The 23366-nt window shown below is 48.1% G+C and overlaps 1 protein-coding gene across 1 annotated transcript in view; it reads right to left on the bottom strand.

Moving 5' to 3' along the window:
* LNPEP (leucyl and cystinyl aminopeptidase) overlaps positions 1–23366 on the bottom strand; it is a 1221122-nt gene that overhangs the window by 182383 nt on the left and 1015373 nt on the right. Inside the window, exon 16 of the mRNA XM_069627677.1 lies at positions 20290–20430. Coding sequence (XP_069483778.1) covers positions 20290–20430 — 141 coding nt within the window. The remainder of the gene's footprint in view (positions 1–20289; positions 20431–23366) is intronic.

Raw genomic sequence — 23366 nt, 5'->3', positions numbered from 1 at the left:
TCTCTCTGTATCTAGGTGAGGAAAATGTTTGGAGATAAAGGGGGAGTGCGTTGTGGCCTTTTCCATCAGCAATCCGAGTACGCCCCAGCTTGTCCTTCTCACATCGGTCTAAAGTATCTATCCAATCTCATGCCTGCAGCTTTTTTTTTACCTTTGATGGGTTTCCCATCAATTCACCAACTTCAATAACTCTCACCTTCAAGATTCTCTCTACTTTCAATTTCCAGAGATTTAGATGTTTATCACAGGCTCCTAAATCGCTCATGTTGGAAGTACATTAGGGAGTCTCAACACATTCCTCCAAAAAAGACCTTCTAATGTCTCCCATATTAAACTTGATAGATAGAGAGTGGCCTCAGATCCATACGTTAGAATTTGTGCCACTTTTTGTTTACAGAAGGAAATTATTGGGACAAGTGTGAATTTCCCAAATTTTCAGTGGAAGGACCTTCCCTGACTTATTAATGTTGTCAGCCTAGATCGTAAGTGCTGGTAATGATTCGTTTCATTTCTGCTCCCATTTATGGTCACCCCAAATACAGCACGGATTCGACGATTTCTATCCTCCCCTCTCCATATAAATCCCTCACTTCTTTTTGCCAGCTGATTTCATAGTCACAATTTTAGATTTAGCGACATTGATCTTCATGCTGTTCTGATTCAAAAAGGCTTCAAAGGCACTAAACCTTCTCTGCAGACTAATCAGCGTCCCATCTAAAAAGATGAAATCGTCCGCAAACAAAATCCACGGTACCCCCAAACCGTTGATCATCGGGGGCAAAGCACTTAACTCACTTTGTGAGTCTAACAAATCGGCTATATAAAGGCACAATAGAAGAGGTGCCAGGGCACACCCTTGTTTTAATCCACAAAAGGTGTGGATCTTTTCTGAGAGGAGCCCCTTGCTTGACATTCGGATCCGAACAGAGGTATCAGTATACAGGGATTCGATGGCTTCAACCAGGTCTGCAGGGCATCCCTATCTCCTCAACTCTGCCCATAATTTCCCCCTAATGACTCCATCGAACGCCTGTTCGAGATCCATGAAGGCGAGGTAGAGAGTTTTTGCTGCTCTTTTAAGAGATTTATAATAAAAAGATTGAAGTCCGTGCCTACCCCCTTCACAAACTCTGTCTGCCTTAGGTCCAAAATACTGCTTTTCTATGCCCATGCTCTTAGATCTCTGAGCAGGACAGTCGCAAAGAGCTTCCCAATCGAATCGAGCAGAGCAATGGGGCGATAATTTCAAGGCTAAGCCCGGTTTCCTTTTTTAAAAATAGGAATTATGTTAGCCTCCCTCCATGAGGCTGAGATCTCTTTATTTGCCATAATTTGGTAAAACATAATAAGGAACAAATTACTTACCTGTAACTGTTGTTCTCCAGCATGGGTCTGGCATGGATTCACATGCTCATGAATATTCCCCATCGTCAGGCTGGGAATCCTCAGTAAAGAAAAAAATCATTATCAGTTTCGTTTCTGATCTGTCTTTCTTAGTAGTAACCAATCACTGGTCTCTGGGTCATACTGTCCCCAGCCAATGACTGCCCTCTCCCTAAGCCCCACCCCTGGCAGCCATCCTCAGATTTGGTAGCACTTAAAGTGGCAGTATGACCAAGTGAAAGCCGCAGAGGGGAAGGAGGGATGGTTTGCATGTTTGTTCCTTCTCCAGCATGGGGTCTGGCATGGACTCACATGCTCATGAATATAAGAATACATAGCAGTACCCACATGCACAACCACGGGAGGTCGCAAGGCTCAACATTAAGCATTACATAAAACTCAACATTAAGCATCTCTTAACTCCTCACCAGGCTCACCTTAAGCGAACAGGTTGCGCAGCACTCCCTGGCCGACTCTGGAATCCTCCCTGGAATCCCGGTCGACGCAGTAGAATCTCGTGAAGGTGTGCTTCGACCTCCACGTAGCAGCCCTGCAGATGTCCAGCAGGAGCACACCAGACAAGAACGCTGTGGTAGCAGCGATCGCTCTGGTCGAATGGGCTCTCGGACGGCCGGACAACGGTCGGTTTGCCAACCAATGACAGTGCATGATACAGCCGGAGAGTCATCTGGAAATGAAAGCCTTCGAGAGAGCCTTCCCTTGGTTCACAGGTCCAAAGTTCACAAACAGCTGTGATGTCTTCCGAAAACTCTTTGTTCGGTCCACGTAGAACTTCAGCGCTTTAGCTACATCCAGCGAGTGCACAGTCCTCTCGGCCGGCGACAAAGGCAATGGGAAAAAGACTGGTAACACCAAGGGCTCGTTGAGATGGAAGTCCGACGGCACCTTGGGCATGAAGGAGGGGTGCGTCGTCAGCACTACCCTCGTCTCGTGGAAAGTCAAGTATGGAGGCTTGCAGGATAGGGCCTGAATCTCTCCCACACGTCGTGCAGAGGTGATGGCCACAAGGAACATTGTCTTCCACGACAGGAACTTCAACAGAGCCGAATGCAAGGGCTCGAATGGCGAGCCCATGAGCCTGGTCAGCACCACGTTGAGCTCCCACGCCAGGGCTGGAGCCTTCACCGGTGGGAACGATCGAAACAGTCCTTTCATAAACTCCTTCACCAGGCGATGAGACCACAGGGACGACCGTCCTGCAGTTCTGGTTTATCGGGAAGTCACTGCCAGATGTATCTTGATGGAAGTATGAGCTAGTCCAGCTTTGGCCAGCGACAGTAAGTATGGTAGCACCTGAGGGGCTGTAATCCGTAGAGGGTTAATCTTCTGTGCATGGCACCACATAGACAACCTCTTCCACTTGTGTCCGTAGCACTTGAGAGTTGAGGATGCCCTGGCCTTTGCAAGAACCTCTCTGCAGTCAGCCGGGATATCGTACCCTCCAAACTCTAGTGCTGCAGGAGCCAGGCCTGCAAGTTCAGCGACTCTGGGTCGTGATGAAGAATGGCGCCTCCTTCTCTGGAGAGAAGATCTGCGTCCGTCGGCAGTTTGACTGGTGGGGACGCTGACAAGTCCAGAATGTCCGGGAACCATATTTGTCTCGGCCACCTCAGTGCGACGAGGATCATCCTACACCGGGACCTTGAGTTGGTTGATGAGCCTGAGCAGCAATGGTAATGGAGGGAACGCATACAGGAACAGGCCGTCCCAGGGGAATGAGAAAGCATCGCCCATGTTCCTCGGCTGGGGGAACCTGCTGGCGAACCTCTGGCACTTGAAGTTTGACGCCGTCGCGAACAGGTCGATTTGGGGTTCTGAAAAGCAATCAGAAACATCCCCTGCGCAACGGCCCAGTGCCACAGATCCTGGGCTTCCTTGGACAGGGCTGGGGATCTGGTTCCTCCCTGCTTCCAGATGTAGAACATCGTGGTGGTGTTGTCGGTGAAGATCCTCACCACCTTGCCCTTGAGGGACGGGAGAAATGACTTGAGGGCTCAGAACACTGCTCGGACCTCCAGTATGTTGATGTGGAGCGGCCTCTCATCCGGGAGCCACAGGCCTCTCACGTGAAGATCTCCGGTGTGCGCTCCCCACCCCTCCAGGGAGGCATCCGTCTTCACCGTCACCTGGTATGCTGGGGTCTGAAAGTCTGTGCCCGCCGCGAGATACGCGCAGGTGCCCCACCATCGAATTGTTTGGCGGAATACTTCATTGAGTGAGATCTTGTCCTCGAAGCTGCCCGTCGCTTGAATCCAACGGGCGTCGAGGAACTCCTGCAGAGGGCGCATCCGAAGCCTGCACAGGCGCACCAGATAGATGCAAGAGGACATCATCCCGAGAAGGGACCTGATGGACCTCACTCTGGCCACGTCCGTGGCCAGTAGACGCTGTACCTTGCCCAGGATGGCCTGCGTGCTTTCCTCCGACGGCGAGGCCAGTCGCGCCACTGTATCGAGCTTGGCTCCCAGAAACAGCGCGACCTGCGACGGAACCAGGTGGGATTTGGGGAAGTTGATGGCGAATCCCAGGTCCGTGAGCAGCCGGACAGTCTTTGCTGTGTGTTCGACGGCGAGTTCCCTTGTCCCTGCTCGGATGAGCCAGTCGTGCAGGTAGGGGAAGACGTGGATCCCCTGCAGGCGCAGCCGCGGCGCCACTGGTGCCAGGCACTTGGTGAACACCCTGGGTGCCGACTTCAATCCGAATGGGAGGGCCTTGAACTGGTAGTGCTGCCCTTGGACTACGAACCTGAGAAACTTTCGGTGTCCTTTTAGGATGGGGATGTGAAAGTACGCGTTCCTCCAAATCCAACGACGATACGAAGTCGACTTCCTCCAACTGGCCCAGCACGTGCTGGAGACTGACCATCCGGAACTTCTGTGCCTTCATGTATTTGTTTAGCCGACGCAAGTCCAGGATAGGACGTCAACCTCCTGTCTTCTTCCTGACGAGGAAGTATCTTGAGTATACTCCGGAGCCCCGGAGCCTCTTTGGGACGAGCTCGATGGCCCCTTTCTTGAGCAACGCCCTTACCTCTAACAGCAGTTGAGGGACTTGGTTTTCCTTCCTGGCCACTGGAGGAATTCGGGGGCACTTCTTTAGGAATTCCACAGTGTGCCCGTGGGCTAGGGCATCCAGCACCCAACGGTCGGTGGAGATGGACTCCCACACTCTGACGAACTTCGCCAGCCGGCCTCCCACCGGGGTGCTTCGGTGGGGGCCCCGACGCAACGGCCGGTTCAGTCTTGCTTGGAAGCAGCCTTGCCTCCTTGGCCTCCCTGGCGACGACGGCGAGATCAACCTGACTTGCCTCGTCCCCTGTAGGCTTCTTGCGACGAGGAGCGGGCCGCCTGACTTTAGGTGAAGGAGCCGACGCCGAATCCTTTGGAGGCACCTTGCTTGCCTCCGGAGTTCCGAAAGGGCAGCCGCCATTGCTGCAGAACTCCCAAGGCCCGAGCCGTCTCCATGTCAGTCTTGATGGCCTGCAGCGACTCATCCACTGTCTTTCCAAACAGATTGTTCCCATCGAAGGGCATGTCAGTTGCCTTGAGCCACCCCCGCCGTCGAAGGCAAATGCTGTTGCCCAACTGGTGGAAACCGGTATCGGCAATGTCCGTGGCCACAGTTATGGCGTGGTCCGACGCCACCTCACCCTCCTGTAGGATTGCCAGGGCCTCTGCCCTCTTGTCGTCCGAGAGGAAGTCCAACAGGGGGGCGATCTTGTACCACAATTCCCTGTCGTAGCGGGCCCCAATCGCTAGGGCGTTGGCGGCCTTAATCGTCGTCGCCACCGACGAAAAGGCTCATCATCCCACGGCGTCCAGCTTCTTTCCCTCGCCGTCCGGTGGGGAAGTCGAAGATGAAGCCGATGCACTCCCTGCTTTCTTCTTGGCTGCTGCTGAGACGACTGAATACGGGGTCGGCTGTGCCCTAAGGCACAACGGGGCGGCGTCAGGGACCCGGTACTTCTTCTCGTACCGTTCCCTCTTGGCAGGTGTCGTGGACGGGTTCTTGAGGAGGGCAAGTCCCTCGTCCCAGATGTCATCCAGCAACGGCACCGCGAGGACCGTCTTCCGTTGGTAGAGGAAGCCTTCCTTCTTCTTCTCTTCGGGGCAGAGCTGAAAAAGCTTGGATGCCCCGACAATCATGGCGTGGAAGGAGCAAATCTCGTTGGGCGGGGACGCTTGAGGAATCAGAGACGGAAGGCCGTCACGTTGTCACCGCCGTCGTCATCCGTCCCAGTCGTGGCCGTGTCTGTTCCCGTGTTGTCCCTCAGGACCGGGGAAGGCGACAAAGGCTGAGAAGGCCGTGAGGGCTGAAGGGGCACTGGATGAATTCTCCTCTTGTTTGGAGGGCTTCCCAATGGGCCCAGTTCAGCTGGGTCGCCCCGTCGGGGGTATGGGCAGTCTCGTCCTTATCTCCATGCCTAAGGCTTGGATTGCCGTCAAAATGGCCACCGAGTTGTCCTGCGGCTCGGGTTGCGACGTGCGTGCCGAGAGCGACGGTTGTTCCTCCACTGGAACCTTGGTGTCGTTGCCACCCTCGCTCTTGTCGTCCGCCTCCTCGGGATTCCTCCCGTGGGACCGGGTCTCTTCCAAATTCTCGGTCAGTTCCTCCTCGGAGGTTGTGTCTGTGTCCGTAACGGCCACTGGCCCCAACCCCCTCTTTTTCCACCGGGGTCTTCTCGGGGGTCTTCTCTATGGGCTTAAAAGAGGATTCCCTCCGTGGAGGCAGGGAAACTCTGGGCCCTGAGGTCACCTCCACAGGGAGGCTACCACGGGCTTCGCCAGGGCTGCAGCGACTCCCTCGATAGAGGCCCTAGCCGGGTGAATCAAGGCCTTCGCCACCTTGGGCGCGCTTGAGGCCTTCACCTTAGGGGAGGGTCACCGCCTCGCTCCCCCTCGGCCGGTTCCTTCAAGATCGACCAGGGCCTCTCCAGAAGCTTAGCCGGGTTCTCGTTGGCTCGTGGTTGATGGCATCGGTGAAGGTGCGCCCTGCCTGGCAGCCGAGGAGCCCGACCGTTCGGCGCTCCCGGTGCCCGCGGACTCGCAGTGCTTTGCCTTCTGTTGGACCCCCGTCACCTGGGTGCCCTCACAGGACTTAGAAGACCACTCAGACGACTTCTTCTTTTCACCTGCTGGGCTCTTGCCTTCCAGCTAGTTGGAGAGACGGGTCCGACGATCCCTCATCATCAGATCCGACAAGTTCATGCAAAACACACAGTCCTTCTCCACGTGCGTTTTGTCCTCGTGGAGGAAGTAAAGGCATTTCGAATGCTCGTCCTCCTTGAACACATTTTGTAGGTTGCATCCAGGGCAGATCCTGAACAGTTTGTCAGGAGTCGAGCTTCCCTTCTCCTGGGCCATGATCTTCTCGTCCGAGAGGTAGGCCTCAGAAACATCTGGAATCCTCCAAGAAGCGTAACTCGACGAAAACTTCACCCTTGCGAGGCGTAGATAAATCCGAAACGGGTCCCTGTGTATCGGAAGTAGAAACGGTGGAGCTTGAGGCTCGATTAAACCGAAAAATGAGATAAATCTCTTTGAAAAAGCGCAAAACGCAGTAAAAGCCCGAGAGCTATAGCACGAGGACTCCCAACACTTGAACGTGCGCTTAAAATCTGAGGATGGCTGCCAGGGGTGGGGCTTAGGGAGAGGGCAGTCATTGGCTGGGGACAGTATGACCCATAGACCAGTGATTGGTTACTAAGAAAGACAGATCAGAAACGAAACTGATACTGATTTTTTCTTTACCGAGGATTCCCAGCCTGACGACAGGGAATATTCATGAGCATGTGAATCCATGCCAGACCCCATGCTGGAGAACTAGTAATTTGCCCCACTGCCCTTTGTTTTTTTTTTTGTTTTTTTCCAATTCTTGGTTTGACAGGCTATCTGGCCCCGCTGCCTGCGAGGAGCTCAGGTTGCCCATCATCATTATTACATCATGTTCATCAAATGCAAAATCCCACCTTAGGAGAGAAGGTTCACTCACTTCACAATTATTCCACCCTGCATCAGCAAATAGGGACAAATAGTGCTGCATCCAATCACTCTCAGATACCATACTAAAGGCGTTTGCCTCTCGAAACACACCCCTGTTATTAATTAATTCCCAGATATCTTTGGAATCTTCGGCACATGTTTTGAGTTCACTATCATTTTGCGCTCCAATTGCCTTGGAGCTCTTGCATCAATTTCTATATTTTTGTTGAATGTGGTCATCTCTTCCAATGGTTCTTGCCTCATTTCTCATCATTCTTCGCCTATTTATAACTTCTGGGTCATACACATGCCTCTGAACCCAGTTATTATTCCATTGGGTTTGCCTTTACAGCTGAATTCCTTAAGAATTCCTAAATATTCAATCATATTGGGATCCTCCTGGATTTGGGCCATATATAGACGCATCACTTTGGTCGCCTCTTGCTTTTCAGACTTAGTCGATTACCTCCCCCCCCAGCCTAATTCAACTACTCCCATCTTTTTCGAGGCATTACCCAATTCTCACTCAGAAATATGGATAGCCAACTGATCGTGATCACTAAATTTCTGGGGCATAATCGAAAACCACTCAACCTTCTCTCGGAAGTTATTGGACACAAAGCAACAGTCTATACAAGACTCCAACTCCCCACATTTCCGTGTGGCGCAGCCAGGTATATCCCTGCTTGTTTGGGCATTAAGCAAGTGCATCTCGCTCATTTTCATATTGAGCGTCCACTCAGGCTCTCTTTCCTTCCATTCACTCTCCTTCAGGGGGATACCAGTTTTATCCAACAACTTGATGTATAGGTCACCACAAATAACCTCCTTCACCTGATCCCATTCACACATCACTTCATTAATGATTTAAATCACTGAATCTATCAGCTTTATTTCTCTCGCCATATTCACACGCCAATAGATATTGATAAGCACCAATGATGTCTCTAATGCGTCCTGCTTTTGTTTTAGAAAGAGAGCCTGAACATATAGATTTGGGCATTTGAATGTTGTAGTCCAGTCTGATTCAATCTTAATAATCGTCAGCAGGCCAACAATTGGACGGCCCGTTATTCCCTTGGGGGACGAGTTTAAAAAGGCTAAATATCCGTCACACTCACATCAACCAAGTCTCCTGGAAGACCAAAATTTCAAATGGCTCCAAGTCTGGGACTTTTTCATTAAATAGAGACCTAAAGCCTCTGGTATTCCAGCATCTGATTTTCAATGGGCAAGGTCTCTTCTCATCGTGAGTCTAATCTGCTCTGGGATTGTTTAGAGCTCCAGCCAGCCAGGGCACTTTCCTCAAATCTACTTTCACCGGCTCCCTTTCGCTTCTTTTTTCCTGGTTTGATACTGTGAAATTCAATGCAGCCAGATCATTCCTGACATAGGGGGTGGTTTTGTCCTCTTTTTATTTTTCTCAAACTTTTTTTCTTCTCCAATATATCGTTGGGGCTGATGTTTTGAGGTGTTTTTCTTTATTTCCCTGGGGATCATTGCCTCTCTCAAGCTTGCTTTAATTTTGGCCTGGTTGTCGCTCACTTCTTATCCCAGCCTCAAAAATGTCTCTTTCATTGATAACACTAAATCTTTCTTGGACTGTGAGAACAAATGTAAAAGGACACAAATGAGTGGGTATGATGCAGTTTAATAGCCTCATCACATTTCGTCTATTTAGCACCTGCATATTGGACCCTGCCACAATTCTTTCAACATAGATTTGTAGACTTTTCAGCGCAGTTTTCTTGGAGCTATCTTTGTTTTTATCATCCTTTTTCTCCCGACCAGTTTCCCATGCGTTCTTTCCTCCAACATAGTGAGTGGAAGGAGGTGGCGCTTGAGACCCCCCCCTTCCTTATTCCTATGCTTCCCAGGTGGCCCCAGTCACGGCTGCTTCAGGTCCAGGGCCCGGCCCTGGGGCACTCGTGCGGGAACACCTTCGGGAACCATGACCCCTTTCGTACGAGAATATCTCTAGGTGCTGTAATACCCCCACGCATACCCTTGTATAGCAAAACCAGGGGTGACTAAGACTCCATCTTGTAAACCACAGACACCATTTGCAATAGGAAATGGCTATTAAGGTTTTACTCCAGGCTGCAGCCAGCCCCGGTGAGCGCACACAGCAAGCAAAACTCTCCTTCCATCTCCTCCCCTCTGCCGTCCACACAATGACTTGCTTCCCAAGAGAAGCCTGGCTGCAAGAATGCAACAAAATCCACACTGTATCATTTGCCGTCCGACTCCCTTCATTGATTCAGATGTGGCCCAGAACAAGGGCCAGAGCAAGGGCTATCTGTCTCTGTAAACCTGCCCCACACCCCACAGACCCTGGCCATAAAAACGTAATCCCTGTGCACTCTAGGGCAAAGTCAACACTTAGAAAAGACCCTTAAACCAGTAAACCTGTCTTTCCTTTGACATGGATAAAAGGAAGCATGCCCTCTCTTCTTGTGCAAAATGATATAAACTTGCAGAAAACTTAAGGCTTATGAGTAAGCAATGTAAATACATATACGTGTGTAAATGGAAGTTCCCATGCTAACCTGTTGTATTGAAGCATAATATATGCCGATTTATAATGATGAAACGTTAACAATATGAACTGCAATATTACAATGGTTAATGAAATATAGAGCTGTACATACTCACACAATGCTACCTCATTTCCAACAAAGCTGAATGTAATTACATGTATGATGTCAGAAAATCATAATATAGAAGTTAGTCGCTCCTAGTTGGCATTCTCATAGACCTTTAGCCACAGCTTGCAGTATTAAGTATGCCCCAAGCCTATTTTGATTCAATTGTATAGGTAAGTTGGCTCTCAATAGTTTCCCATTCCGAAATGCTCACCTCCTTCCATCTTTCATCCTCCTCCGCCCTTTCAATTTCTTCATTAAATCACTAAAATCCGTAATGGAAATGAGATCCCCCTCAACCTCTTTCTCCCTCTCTGAAACCTCCACAGATTCAGTATTAATCATAGGTCCCTGTAAAGTCGGTTCTTTCCTTGCCTTTCTGTGGGCTGGGATTATCCATCACCGGAGGAGAGCGTAGATGTCTTAGGAATGTTCTGACCCATTTGATTTCCTTTTTGAGTTTCCAGGCATTTTTTTTTACTTTTTCTTCCGTTGGTGATTTCCCTTACTGACCACTTCTAAGTTTTTATTTGCTTCCACCGCCATTTGCAGTTTAAAAAGTAAAGTGAGAACACATTACTTTTCTTAGGAGCCTTCTCAGCATTTTGACCATCCCAAACCACCTTAACCACTTCCTCCTCATCATTTACATCCCTAGACTCAGGCTGGTCTCGCTCATCCATTTGCAATCCTGGAGTAGAGCCTCCATCATCAGACTTTTATCCATAATTTCTCTCTGCGCCAGGTCGCATAGTCGGTTTTGCCAAGACGCACAGGCTTCCGCTTCTTTATCCAACTCTGTTGACTAGAGTTTCCAGACCTATCAACTTACTACTCATATCACTAAGTAAGATGATGGTCCTGGATGCTGCTATGAATTGCTTCATATAACTTTGTAAACGGTGCTAGCAAAGTTGTTAATGATGCCAAAACCAGCTGTTGGAGATGTGCATTATCCACTATTCCAAAATCACCCATTCTCCCCTCCTTTCTTCTCACAGAATCCGGACCCTCAAGAAAGGAAGACCCCGAAGAGGACGAGGTGCTGGAAGTTCATCCTTCAAATACCTCATCATCCGCCCTGCCCCTCTCAGATTCCAGACTCACACGCCTTGGTCTAGGTAGAACGTTCTCCTTTACCACAGACTTAGCTTGCAGAGTTTGATAGCTCTTGGAATTCTTTAGTCCTTTCCGTTCCCTATTTCTTTCCTCAGAAAAGACCCACCCCCCTGCTGGGAGGAGGGGCACATTACCCCCCCGGTTTTGCTCCTCATGGGGAGTAGCCAAAGAGACCCTACCTTCGGTCTCCAGCCTCTCTGCAGTTACATCAGCCTGCAGCAATGATTGGTCCAGAATTCATAGGCAATCGTTCACTCTTGACAAGCTTAAACGCTTCTGTCTGGCAATTTTCATTGTCAGATCTGCCAGTTCTTTGGCCAGGTGGGCTGCAGGCCCTACATTCTCACTACAGCCCCTACTACCAGCTGTAGCAGTAGGGTCTGTTGGTAACATGCTCCCTACACTGGTAGCCTCAATCCCATTTAGTTCCTTGCACTGTAAGTTATTTAGCTTGCCACCGTGAAGTAGCAACCGGCTCGGCTCAATCATCATAGAGCGCTCTTCACCGACTATCTCCCCTATAGATGTTGTTTGCTGGAAACTATTTGCAGAGACCACTGCCAGACCTTGTTCCTTCTCTTTCATATAAGGGTGAGCGACCAGGGGGATTTTCTCTAGATGACTTTGATGCTCTGGTACACTCTCCTCATTCAAATCGCGGAAGTCCGAGTCTTGGACCCCCCCCGCGAACCCCCCTTTTTTTGCCGGCCTTTCCCAATTATCAACGATGTCCTCTGAATCCGGGGCCGGCGAGTCTATTACGCCCTCCAACTCCTCCTCTGTTTGAGACACAAAGACTCAATTTCCGGCATGCATCATTTGTCCCGCCCCCTCCTTACCCGTTGATGCGTTCTGGCACTCGAGGGGCTGGGATCCGATGTCCTTACGGCAACTCACCACTCAAGCCGTCTTCCAGCTGCACTCCAGACAACTCCATTTGCCTCCACTTCGCTCTGCTTTGCGGAGGAAGTGGATCTATATGGAGTGGAGGAGTACAGGTCGTTGAGGGGGAGGGGTGACACAGCAGCAGCTCAGCCTTTGGATCCTTAGAGGCACACGCAGCAAATGTCACACAGCAGCTTATTCTTCCATGCACCAAAATCACGGCAAAATGGAGTGGAAAAACGAATGTGTGGCAGGCAGAGTAACAACTCCAGACAACTCAACTTGCCTCCACCTCCAACCTTCACCAAACTGGAACCACTTGCAAGCCACACTGCCAGACTGAACTCCCTTGATTTAGGGATACAGCTCCTTCCCCTGGGTGGACCTCAGAGAGTTTGAAACTATGCACCTAAACTATGGGATAGAAGGATAAACCTGTTTCAATCATGGCAGGCATCTTGAGGCCTGTGCCCTGGACGAGTCTGCGTGCTGCTTCTGTCCTGATAAGTAAAGAAGGGGCGGCGTAGGGGGGTTGCTACCCTTAATATCATATTTGTGTGTTTGTGATCTTCTCCCGACTGGTTGAGAAAGTGGATTTTCAGTCCCCTGGGCTCACAGGGACCCCCGATAATGCCAGTTTTGGGCTATTTAGAGGTGCAGGTGGTGGTCCTGTCATCCCTAAGGTGGCGAGGGGTCTGTCTGCCATGGGGACTGACCCCAGTCAAGGGAGGTGGTCCAAGGAGAGTGGTATAGGGAACCTCCCCATTCCACAGGGAGTTATGAAATGGGATATCACTGAGTTTTCTAGGAAGGAAACTATTCTGATTATGCATTGCTCAGACTCTAACCAAGTTACCCTTTTTTTCTAAAAAATAACAGATTCAGGCTGGGATAATCATTGCTCAGTATAATGGTACCAGAGGATGGAGTGAATAAACCTGTCCTACTTTATCAAACTGGTGCACGCAATGCATGGATTGCATCACATTTAACTAGGCCATATATGAATACAAAAGCAATGTGGGTTTTCATGCAAAAGTGAATATTTTACTTATAGAACTGGTGACATAATCAATAAAGATAATGGGGATAACCATTTGTATGACAAAATGAATAAAACAAAGGAATTAAAAAGAAAACATCTTTAGTGAAATGACACTGCAGGCAGAAGTATTCTGTTAAGCAAAGAAATTTGGTAAAAGTGACAGGCTTAGAAACCGCCTCCAACAGAAACTGTTGGTTTAGGGCGTGCTTTGCAAGGAAAATACAGATATTGGGCCTCATTACAGGTCGGGCGGTCCGGAATTAACAGTGGCGGTAAACCCTGCAGGCGGAAGTGGAAACACCAGCATCATCACGAGATGGTGCCGGTGTTTCCACTTCCCCATTGAGTCCAACTCTGGAATTCCCAGGACACCAGGGTCGTAATGCCCTGGTATTTCCGGGAGTCACGGAGGCGGAATGGTAATACGAGTCCGGCGGTAACCAGGCGGTTTTACTGCCTTGCTTACCGCCGGACCAGTAATGAGGTCCAATGTGTTTAAGGAGTGAAGAATACCTGACAATTAAAGAAAACACTTGTGAAGAGCATTAAAATCATTTTCAATGGATTGCATTCTCCTGCAGATTCCTCATCTTGATAGATATCCCCATCCAGTGTCAGTTTCTTGAATCATTTTGACAGGGGGGCATATTGCGGCCTGGTGTCGCCCCTAGACTTCAGGCCTCAACTGTGCCACTCATGGACTCCTGGCGTGACGTTGGTGTTACCTATATCACGCCATGATCCCCCAACACCTCAGTTCCTTTTGTGTGCATGCTGTTTAGAACGCAATCTTATTGTGACTGAAAAGGTTTTGTACTCGTGACGCTGACATGTCTGTCCCTAAGCAATCGGGGTTTGACACTGCAAGGACTGCAGCTCGAAGATGTTCACCATGGACCAACACAACATTTGTGTGTGGTATCTAGGGGTGGAGCACGCCATCAATCAGCGTGGCTCCTACCAGCACATGAACGCGAAAGCCCTCAGAAAGCAATCAGCTGAGTTGGTGCTTGGGTGAACACCTTCAAAGTCTCCAACTCGATCGGCCACCAGGTCCTTGGGCCCTTATACCTAAAGCCCTATGCCCGAGAAGGACAGGAATCGCAATAAAGCAAAGAATCGGTCTCATCCTCCCACAAGAAAAAGAAGAAGCATCAACACAGGCGCGACTCATTAGAGGAGAGGAGTAAATCATATCCAAGTAAGGGTGCCCGAGAGAGGAGTTGGAGGCATTTAGGACACAAATGCTCTAATTGTTTGAGAAGGCTGGGCGCATACCGCTCCAACCTCGATGCTGCAGGCAGTTGAAGCACCAGTTGCGTCTTGAGGTTCCGGTGAGAAGGTAGCCACAGCAGGTCTTACAGCCTTAGGCTCGAACTCGGCCCTCTCGAAGCCGACCACAGTGCCAATGACCCTTGAGCCGTCTGTGTCGAGAGGCCCTTTGGAGCAGTTTGATCAATGATGGATCGGACTTTGCTACCGCAGTTGAGAACAGTTCTTGTAAATCTTTGAGAACCTTTTTTGATGAGGATGGCAGCCCAGTCCCTTTTGGACTGGGGCCAATTGGTGCAGGAGACAAAGGTGTCTCCTTCTTTACAGACCAAGTTGACCTCCCTGCCTTGGATGCTCAAGGCAAGCGGACTCAGCGCCTCACCTGACCTCGATATGCAGCAAGCGGCTCAGCTCACTACACCAATCCCACTGCACTATAGAGAAAAATAGTTCAGAGGGTGGTACTGGCCCTGGGCCTTGGCGGCCCCATAGTCTTAAGACCTAACTGATATCCTTGACAAGGATCCTCAGACAGAAAGGGCTTTTCCTTTCAAAAAAGCTATAGCAGATCCCATTGGGACATTATGGCAATGACCATGTTCGACGCCAGTAGACGGGGAGCTGAAGAAGAAATACAGGTTGTCCAGCAGCAACTTGACCTTTCTGTCTGCCCACCCTACCGTTGATGGACATATGGTGCAGGACGCCATAGTTAGTTCACGGCCCACATAGTCCACCTCGGACATGCCTACGGACGGGGAGACCGAAAAGACTGACGTGCAGTTGTGCTTTTGCTACGTATTTGCAGGTAACTCTGGAGGATAGCGGAGGCAGTCAACCAACTCCCAGCAGGAGAGGAGAGAAATTGATTTTTGGACATTGTCAACGATGGGAAGGAGGTGGCATACGAATTCCTGCAGGTGGGCTTGACACCGCTGACTGCATCGGCCGTTCCGTGGGGACATCTATAGTGCTCAGGAGTGCAGCATACTTCCATAGATCGAGGTTATCCTGGAATGTGTAAGCTAAGTTGCTCTATATGGCCTTTGATGGCAAGCACCTCTCTTTGGGTCGAAGGCTGATGAATCCCAAGAATGGTCCAAAGAGTCAAAACCTGCAGCGAAGTCGCTAGACCTTGCGGTGAAACAGCCAGCCAAACAATCTTTTGCCTTTGGATCTAGAGGCAGAGGTTACAGTCACTTCTTTGGGAAGAAGGGATCGGTTAGCCCAGGCCAAACAAGGTCAGAGGCATTTCTTGCACGTGGCAGAGGACGTCTAAGTGGCAGTCGACTTCCACAGTAGTGTCAGCACCCGTTAAGATGCTTTGAATTCTCCCCACATGTATCCCCGGTTGGACGGAGGGTGTCCGAGCACTGGGACATATAGGAGATAGCTTTGATACCTGGGTATTGCAGCTGGTGAAGTGGGGATATTGTCTCCCCTTTCTAAAAAGACAGCGGGGCAGACCACCACCCCTCCCCAACAACCAGAGCCGGATATCCAGGAGGAACTGAGAGCCCTGCTGTTAAAGGGTGCAGTGGTGGGGGTACCATCCCAGGAGAGAGGGTTAGGTTGGTACTCTCGCTATTTCTTGGTGCCCAAGAAAGGGGGAGGACTCCGTCCCATCCTGGACCTCAGGGCCTTAAACACGTTTCTGAGGAAGGACAAGTTCAGGATGGTGACGTTGAGAGAAATTCTCCAGTCTCTGCAGCTTCAGAACTGGTTGGATCTTCAGGGAGCCAATTTCAATGTGCTGATCCATCGAAAGCACCGGCGGTTCCTGAGGCGGTTCCTGAGGTTCGTCATTGGGAACACGCACTATCAGTTCAAGGTGTTGCCATTCGGCCTAATCTCTGCTCCCAGAGTTTTCACCAAGCGGATAGCAGTAGTGACGGCTTCCGTCAGATCATCCAGCCTCCACGTGTTCCCTTACCTGGACGACTGACCGATCCAAGGAAGGTTTCCATAGCATTTAACAACACAGCTCGAGGACGCAGGTTCCCTGTTTCAATTTGGGCTTCTTCCTGAATATCCAGAAGAACATCCAGAAGTCACATGTCGCACCAACACAATCTCCAATTCATAGGAGCAGTCCTGGGCACCCGGGAAGGGAAAGAGTCACCAGTGTCAATCAGATGGTCACACTCTTCCAGAACCACGACAGCCTTCCAGCGACTTCTTTCCTCCACTTTTGGGCCTCATGACATGCATATTTCCGAATGGCTATTGAGGAATCAATGGTTTCAATACTTCGACAGCAAGAAGGATGTTCTCAAGATGTCTGAGACGGAGGTCAGTGACATCTCATGGTGGGTCAACAGGGAGAGCATGATGGCGGGGTACCCTTTTGGCTTCCTTGGGCCGAAGCTCAAGTAGCCACAAATGTGTCCCTAAAATGCTGGGGCGCTCACTGCAGAGATCTGCAAGTGAACATCCCCTGGTCTCCAGTGGAGCACCATTGGCACATCAACAGGCTGGAGTTGCGAGTAATCAGGCTAGTCCTGATGATTTTTGCTCCATCCGACAGGGGGAAGCATGTCCTGGTTCTGATAGACAACACAGTGGGCATGCTTTACCTCTACAAGCAAGGGGTGGGTGTGGTCTCTACCCCAATGCAGGGAGGCCATGCAACTATGGTTCTGATTCTTAGAGAACAAAACATGGGCTTCTGCAGCCCATCTGGCAGGAGCATAGAAAGGGTTGGCGGACGCGAGTGGGAGATATGCCCGGATGTCATTGCATAGATCTTCCCCCAGTGGGGAAACCCCGCGGGTGGATCTGTTTGCCACGAGGGCCAACACGACATGCAAGCAGTTCTGCTTGAGGGAATTCCCTGTGAAGGGGTCGTTAGGAGATGCATTCCTGGTGGAGTGGACCTTTAACCTCCATTAACTGTTTCTCCCGATGCACGTCATCCCGTGGGTTCTCACGAGATTGAGGAGATCCCGGCCACCATGACATTGGTCACCCGAACTGGGCAAGGAGAATGTGGCACCTGGACTGTCTGGAAATGGCAATCTGCCGACCTCGCTGGCTTCCTCGGAGGCCGGAACTCCTATCCCAGTCCCAGAGTTTCACAATCTGCATGTGAGGCTCTTGAGAGGATGAGGTTTCTTGACTGGGACCTCTCGGAAGAGGTGCTTGAGGTGTTGCTGGCTGCACATAGTCGTTTCACTAGGTCCTCCTTACGCAAGCAGGTGGAGAAGGTTTGAGGCATGGTGTAGGGATTGTGATATGCATCCCATCTCGTGTCCCACCTCCAGTGTTGGAATTCCTTTTTTCATTAGCCTCTTTGGAGCTACAGATAGGCATGGTCAAAGGCTATTCGACAGCCTTGTTCCTGTGTAAGAGGTCACCGGATCCAGGTTCCTTCTTTTTGGTAGCCTGATGGCCCAGTTTCTCAAAGGCCTTGTTAATATGGTCTCTGCCAACACCATTTGTGGTTTCCATCATGGGACCTAAATTTGGTTCTTACCTTTTTGATGGAGGATCAATTTGAGCCCATGCATTCCACGTCTATACGGTAACTTACTCTGAAGACGGCATTCTTGATGCCCATTATATCAGCTAGACGAGTAAGCAAACTTCAGGCTCTTTCCTGCAAGATGCAATTCATGCGATTCTTCCGGGATAAGTCTCACTGGAAGTCCGTTCAAGATTCTTACCTAAGATGGTCTCGGAATTTCACATCTCATGGGGCATTGAATTGAGGGCATCTTACCCAACAAGGAAGAGGTGAATCTGAACTTTGATGTGTCCAGGAGGGCTGAATTCAGGCGAGATGACCCGTTGTTGGTTGCCTTCTCGCAGATGAGAAAAGGACTGGCGGTGAAAAAGTAGATCATTTCCTGCTGCATAGTCCTCTGCATTGAAAAAGCAGGGAGGGAACTGCCTTTGGGCATAGGGGTGTGGTGACCTCCTCTGCACTAGTGCCAGTGAAATAGATCTGGCAAGCACTGACTTGGTCATCACTGCACACGAAGCACTACCATAATGGGGAATCTGCGGGAGATGAATTCATAGCAAGAACATTACCGGTAAGTAATTTCTCCTTCTCTTCCTTAGTCATCTGTTTGGATTTCATTTGAGCACGGGTGGCAAGCTTAAAAAGTGGGGAACCAGGGAAGAATGTTGGAGATAGAGGCTAGTTAAAAATAAGTTATTTGGACTCATTGGTGTTGGCCTTTGGCCAATGAAACATTTGACCTACCTCCAACAAATAAAAACTGTGGAATGTTCAGTCTATATAGACATTTCAATTAAATAAGAATCCCTGTAAAATGGGCCCAATGATTATACCATGCCACTTGTTTTTCAATATATCCTCATCGGTAAAATAGACAGACGCAATTTGCTTCCTTTCTTACCTGTGACTAGCAAGGATGGTTAATAGGGAGGAAAAAAAGAATGGGCAGCTGAATGGGTAGAAGAGTAAGAGGATGAGAAGAGCAGGCAATCTCTTGGTCAATTGCTTGCTTTATACTCTGTGTTACTGGTTGGAATTTTCAATGACCTTCAAGTGCTCTGTATCTGGTCCCAACATGGTACTTGCTTAAGGGACACCATTTTTGCACATTATTTACCAAATGGCCAAGCCACTTAATCTTGCTTGATGGAAAGAGAACATTTTTGGAAAACCAGCAGTACACAGGGTGGAAATGCCATGTCATTCTTTTGCTTAGACAAACAAAATTGCTAGGTACCCAAGGAAACAATAGCCTGACAGCAAAGTGACTCTACAAAGCATAATCACAACTGTTAGCCATGTTCGAAGGGAATAGAGAGAACAACTGAAACACACTGCTGATAAGAGAGAAGCCACATTGTAGGCCCATTAATAGTAATACAGAGAAGAACTGCAGGAATTGAGGGTGCCGTGCATCGGAGGGCCTGGAAAGGATCCTGGAGATGCCTGGATCAGAGGCAAAGAGAAGGAGTGGCATCACACAAAGACGGTTAGCATAGTCCGTCATTGTTTTTTCTTCTTCTTGCAGACAAGGGACTGAAGAGTGACAAATTGGCCATACATTCTTCATAAACACCCAATCAAATTCACAGATGAGAATAATATAGTGTTTTCTTTGGCATTATGTGCAATAGAAAAATATTTTTCAAATTTACTCTTACTTTCAGGAGATGGATGCATTTGGTGATCATCATATGGTCCCAACCTGTTTCTCACCCTGATCTACCATATGAACGAATTGAGGTTTTGACAATTATTTCCTTACGCTTCTTTACAAAGAAGCTGTTGTCATATCTTTGCATGCCTTTTTTGTCATATGGTCTTTGGTTTATTTTTCTGCACTGTCAGCAAGTCAATGGAGCAGCACAGAGGTGGGCGCTTGTGAACTCACTATGAGGCTAAGTTGGTGGCAGCCTAACACGTTGATCCTTAAGTTCATAAAGTAGTAATGGTAAAACATAATCAGGTCTGTGTCTTAGCTCTAGTCAGCCATGATGGAAAATGCTGAATAAAATTGGAAAAGCATGATGTCAAATGCTGTAAACAACAATGTGGGCAGTTATTGCTTGAATCCTGTGCGCAGGCTAATAGAATCTCCTTTAATTTCAGACTATTTGCTAATTTAGATAAGAAAAAAACATTCTAAGAATTTAAAGCAGATTGGTAGGCACAGGGTTATTTCAAAATATTAAAAGTTGCATTTGCTTAGGAGGTAATGGAGCACAACTGCTGAATTGAAGCTTGGTAAGTGATATTGGTGAACTCTCCCCGTCCCCACTCCACAGGCCAAGGACATTAATCCCCCAGGCCAAGGACATTAATCTATTCAGGTCCTCTCTGATACCAAAGCTTTACATGGAAGTCTTTTGCACTCACATCAAATTATCAATCAAAATATTTTAGATATACAACAAGCAACATTAGTAAACAAAACCTATCGTTTCACTGAAAAGGACATATCTCGCTACTTACTTCTCAGTGAGCGCATCCCAGTTCTCTTTCACAAAGTCCCAGGCCAGCAAATTTCCTGTAACGCTTTTGCTGATTGTGCTTATGAGTAGGGGCAACTCCTGGGATCTGATTACTTCTCCTCTTAGGGCTTCTTGCATCAACCTACAATGGTAACAACAAACATGAGACAAAGCGCACTGAAAAAGTTCCCCAAATGTATATCTGCACATGAAATGCCAGATTAAGTCCAGGTGAAGTGTGCACAGAAGGTAAATATCAACCATTATGACGGAACGTTGTCCTGCGAACGTGTAACATTGAGGCGTCAAGGCATGATCATTTCAAATGTGCTCAACAGAAACAAACACTTAAGCTATTTGGTTTAAGGCTGAAGTCTTCAACACTTATTTATTTAGTCTCCAGAAAAGGCAAACCAATGACAGAAATACCTATACATATATAATAGCCATTATTATTATTGCATTACACCTCTTAATACCTGAGACATTTTGACTGCATCATTCTCTGCATTCAGCATTTGTGTAAGAGTACACTTGTTCTTTAATTACTCCTTAGTGGTCGCATTAGATCAGGGAATGGTCTCATTTCCAGCAGCTTGGATTGCAAGAAAATCCATTGTATGAGGTGTGCTAAATTACAATCAGGAGACAAACAAGGTGGCATTTTGGGTAAAGTAGTTCTTTATTTATTTGAACACCAAAAACCTAATCATCCCCCATGTATCTCCCTACTCGAAAAGAAAGGAATCCAAAAGAGTGCTCATCAGGATGCCCTACAAAATAAACTAAGTCCGACGTCCAAGAAACGGTTTTAACCTGATTCCTGTGCCTACCACTGTAAACTAAAAAGAAACTAACTTTAACAGAAGCACAATAAGGGCTTCTTGCTCAAACAATAGAATGGTGGCTGGTTTCTGACCCCACTGTGATGTCGCTATCAGAAAGGGGTTTCTTGCCCCATCGCACAGTTCAATTAAAGGCACGAAATGTCTCTTCCACCTACCCCTCCTCGGGTTGCGTATCATTTATTGGCTACTCTCTCTCTTGCGCTCCCTAGATTGCCAGACACTTACGTCTCAATTTGTGATCTATCCTTGGGGACCCCCCATTGTTCATATGTCCAACCGGGTACTCTCCTTGGGCTCTGCACCAGGGAATCTCGTGGTGCTTTCTCGTCCCAGCTACACCCAGGTTTTTACCCCTTCCTGGAGTCTCACACGCCGCCTTGAGGTCTAGTTGCACTCGCCCGCCTTGTGGTCTGGTTTGGCCTTTCCACCCTCCTCCCAGCTCCCTCGAGCAAACGCGCATGTTCGGTCTCTCGGCGGTGCTCCTCTGGGCAGGCGTTCACAGGGGTTATTTCCCAGAAACTCGCCAAACAACGTTTGTTTCTCACTCTTCCTTTCCCATGCTAAATAACTTTAACGGCTCATTAACCAAGTCATTAATGCCTCAACTCATAGGGAATTCCAAGATTTCCATATGCTAAATATCCTTCTGGCAGCCACTATAGTATATTCCTAATAAAACAGACCTTCAGTTTTTAAATGATAGTTACAGACCCATATTATCTCAGACTAAAAGTTGAAGAGTGTGAGATGCTCCCAATCTTGATTAATTAAAAAATTAAACAAAATGTTGTTGAGACTGGTTACCTGAATGCATCAGTGTTATTGGGCCCCTCCTTCACCTTTAGAAAACATGCCATTAATGACTATAGCCAGTACTTCGCAGGCTCCTCTAAATAACCTTCATGTTAAAGCAGTGTTCATCAATGCACCAACCAGTAAGGGACCAACCTATCATTTCTGATCTCATTCTCGATTCTGATTTTGATATTATTTGTATTACTGAGACCAGCCTTGCAGAGCACTCACCCTCTGTCCTATATGATAGGACCCGTAATGCATACAGTAAATATATCCAAAATCTCACATCGGAGGCGTAGCAATTATCTATAGACACTCTTTAAGCATGTATTGTAAGACTATTCCTACAATTTCTGGGGTGGATGTGCTTCATGAAAAGTGTCTCTTTCTTATTATTGCTAGACCTCCTTTTAATTCAGATTTCATTTTTAGATCTTTTTACATTTTATAAATCAACTTTTGATTTCATATATGTAAATGCAGATGTATTCCCACAGTGAACGTCAATCCATGATCTCCCCACCTTGAGAGTGACCAAGCCTCTAATTTTTTCCTTAAAATTGACTCTGGCTATGAAGGGTCAGTAATACGAGACGGACAACGGTTTGAGGATGTTTTAACATATGCCATTTCATTCTTGAAAGAAATGTTCAAAAGGCCTCAATATCTCTACTCTGCCGAGGATTTCCCTGGCTAACCAAAGCTATAGGGAAACACAGGATAACTGGCCCTCACACTAAGCAACAAATACACAATGAAAATGTATGGCAACACAACATGACCAACATTCACAGTTTCTGAAAAACCTAATGTCCTGGGTGATTTCCCTTCCCAAGGATTCAAGGTCAATTCTGTTAGTGTTCAACCAAAGAAAGAAATGTCTGAAATCAGTTCTCGAGGTTTCAAAGTCAATGTAAAGGTTTGTTAACCAAAGTTCCAATGATAGCAAATCTCTTCTCTTTGGTGAAATATCCACTTTCCACTTCCACCAAATAGCACCAATGGTAATCCCAGCCACGATGCTTTGTCACACCTTCAAGAAGACTTGCCACAGTTCAAAAGAAATGCAACAGCCACAACTGTCAGTGATATCCAGTTCTTGACTAACAGTATTTTCTTAGTTACAGTTTTAGAATTTACAATGGTATATTTGTCAGGATAACTTCACAGTGCTTCTGATCCACTTCAACAACTCCACTTCTGCTTGATTCACCTTTGTCACCTTTGTCTCACAGTACTTCACTTTGTTTAGACTACTACAATGTTGCATCTATGGACAACCAAATATACTACCACAGCTTCAGTGATTTGTACTTCTAGAACGTTTTTGACAAGATACACTTCAAAGTACTTCAACAACTTCCAGTAGGCAAGGCACTCTTCCTCTGAATAACTCTTCAAAAGGGGCAGCCTCTTTGCCTCTTTGTCTGTC

This window comes from Ambystoma mexicanum, chromosome 6p (genome assembly GCF_040938575.1).
Source record: "Ambystoma mexicanum isolate Mex_15411 chromosome 6p, UKY_AmexF1_1, whole genome shotgun sequence".
NCBI classification, from domain to species: domain Eukaryota; kingdom Metazoa; phylum Chordata; class Amphibia; order Caudata; family Ambystomatidae; genus Ambystoma; species Ambystoma mexicanum.
The sequence above is the reverse complement of the archived record's forward strand: the minus strand, read 5'-3'. Positions and strand labels throughout refer to the sequence as shown.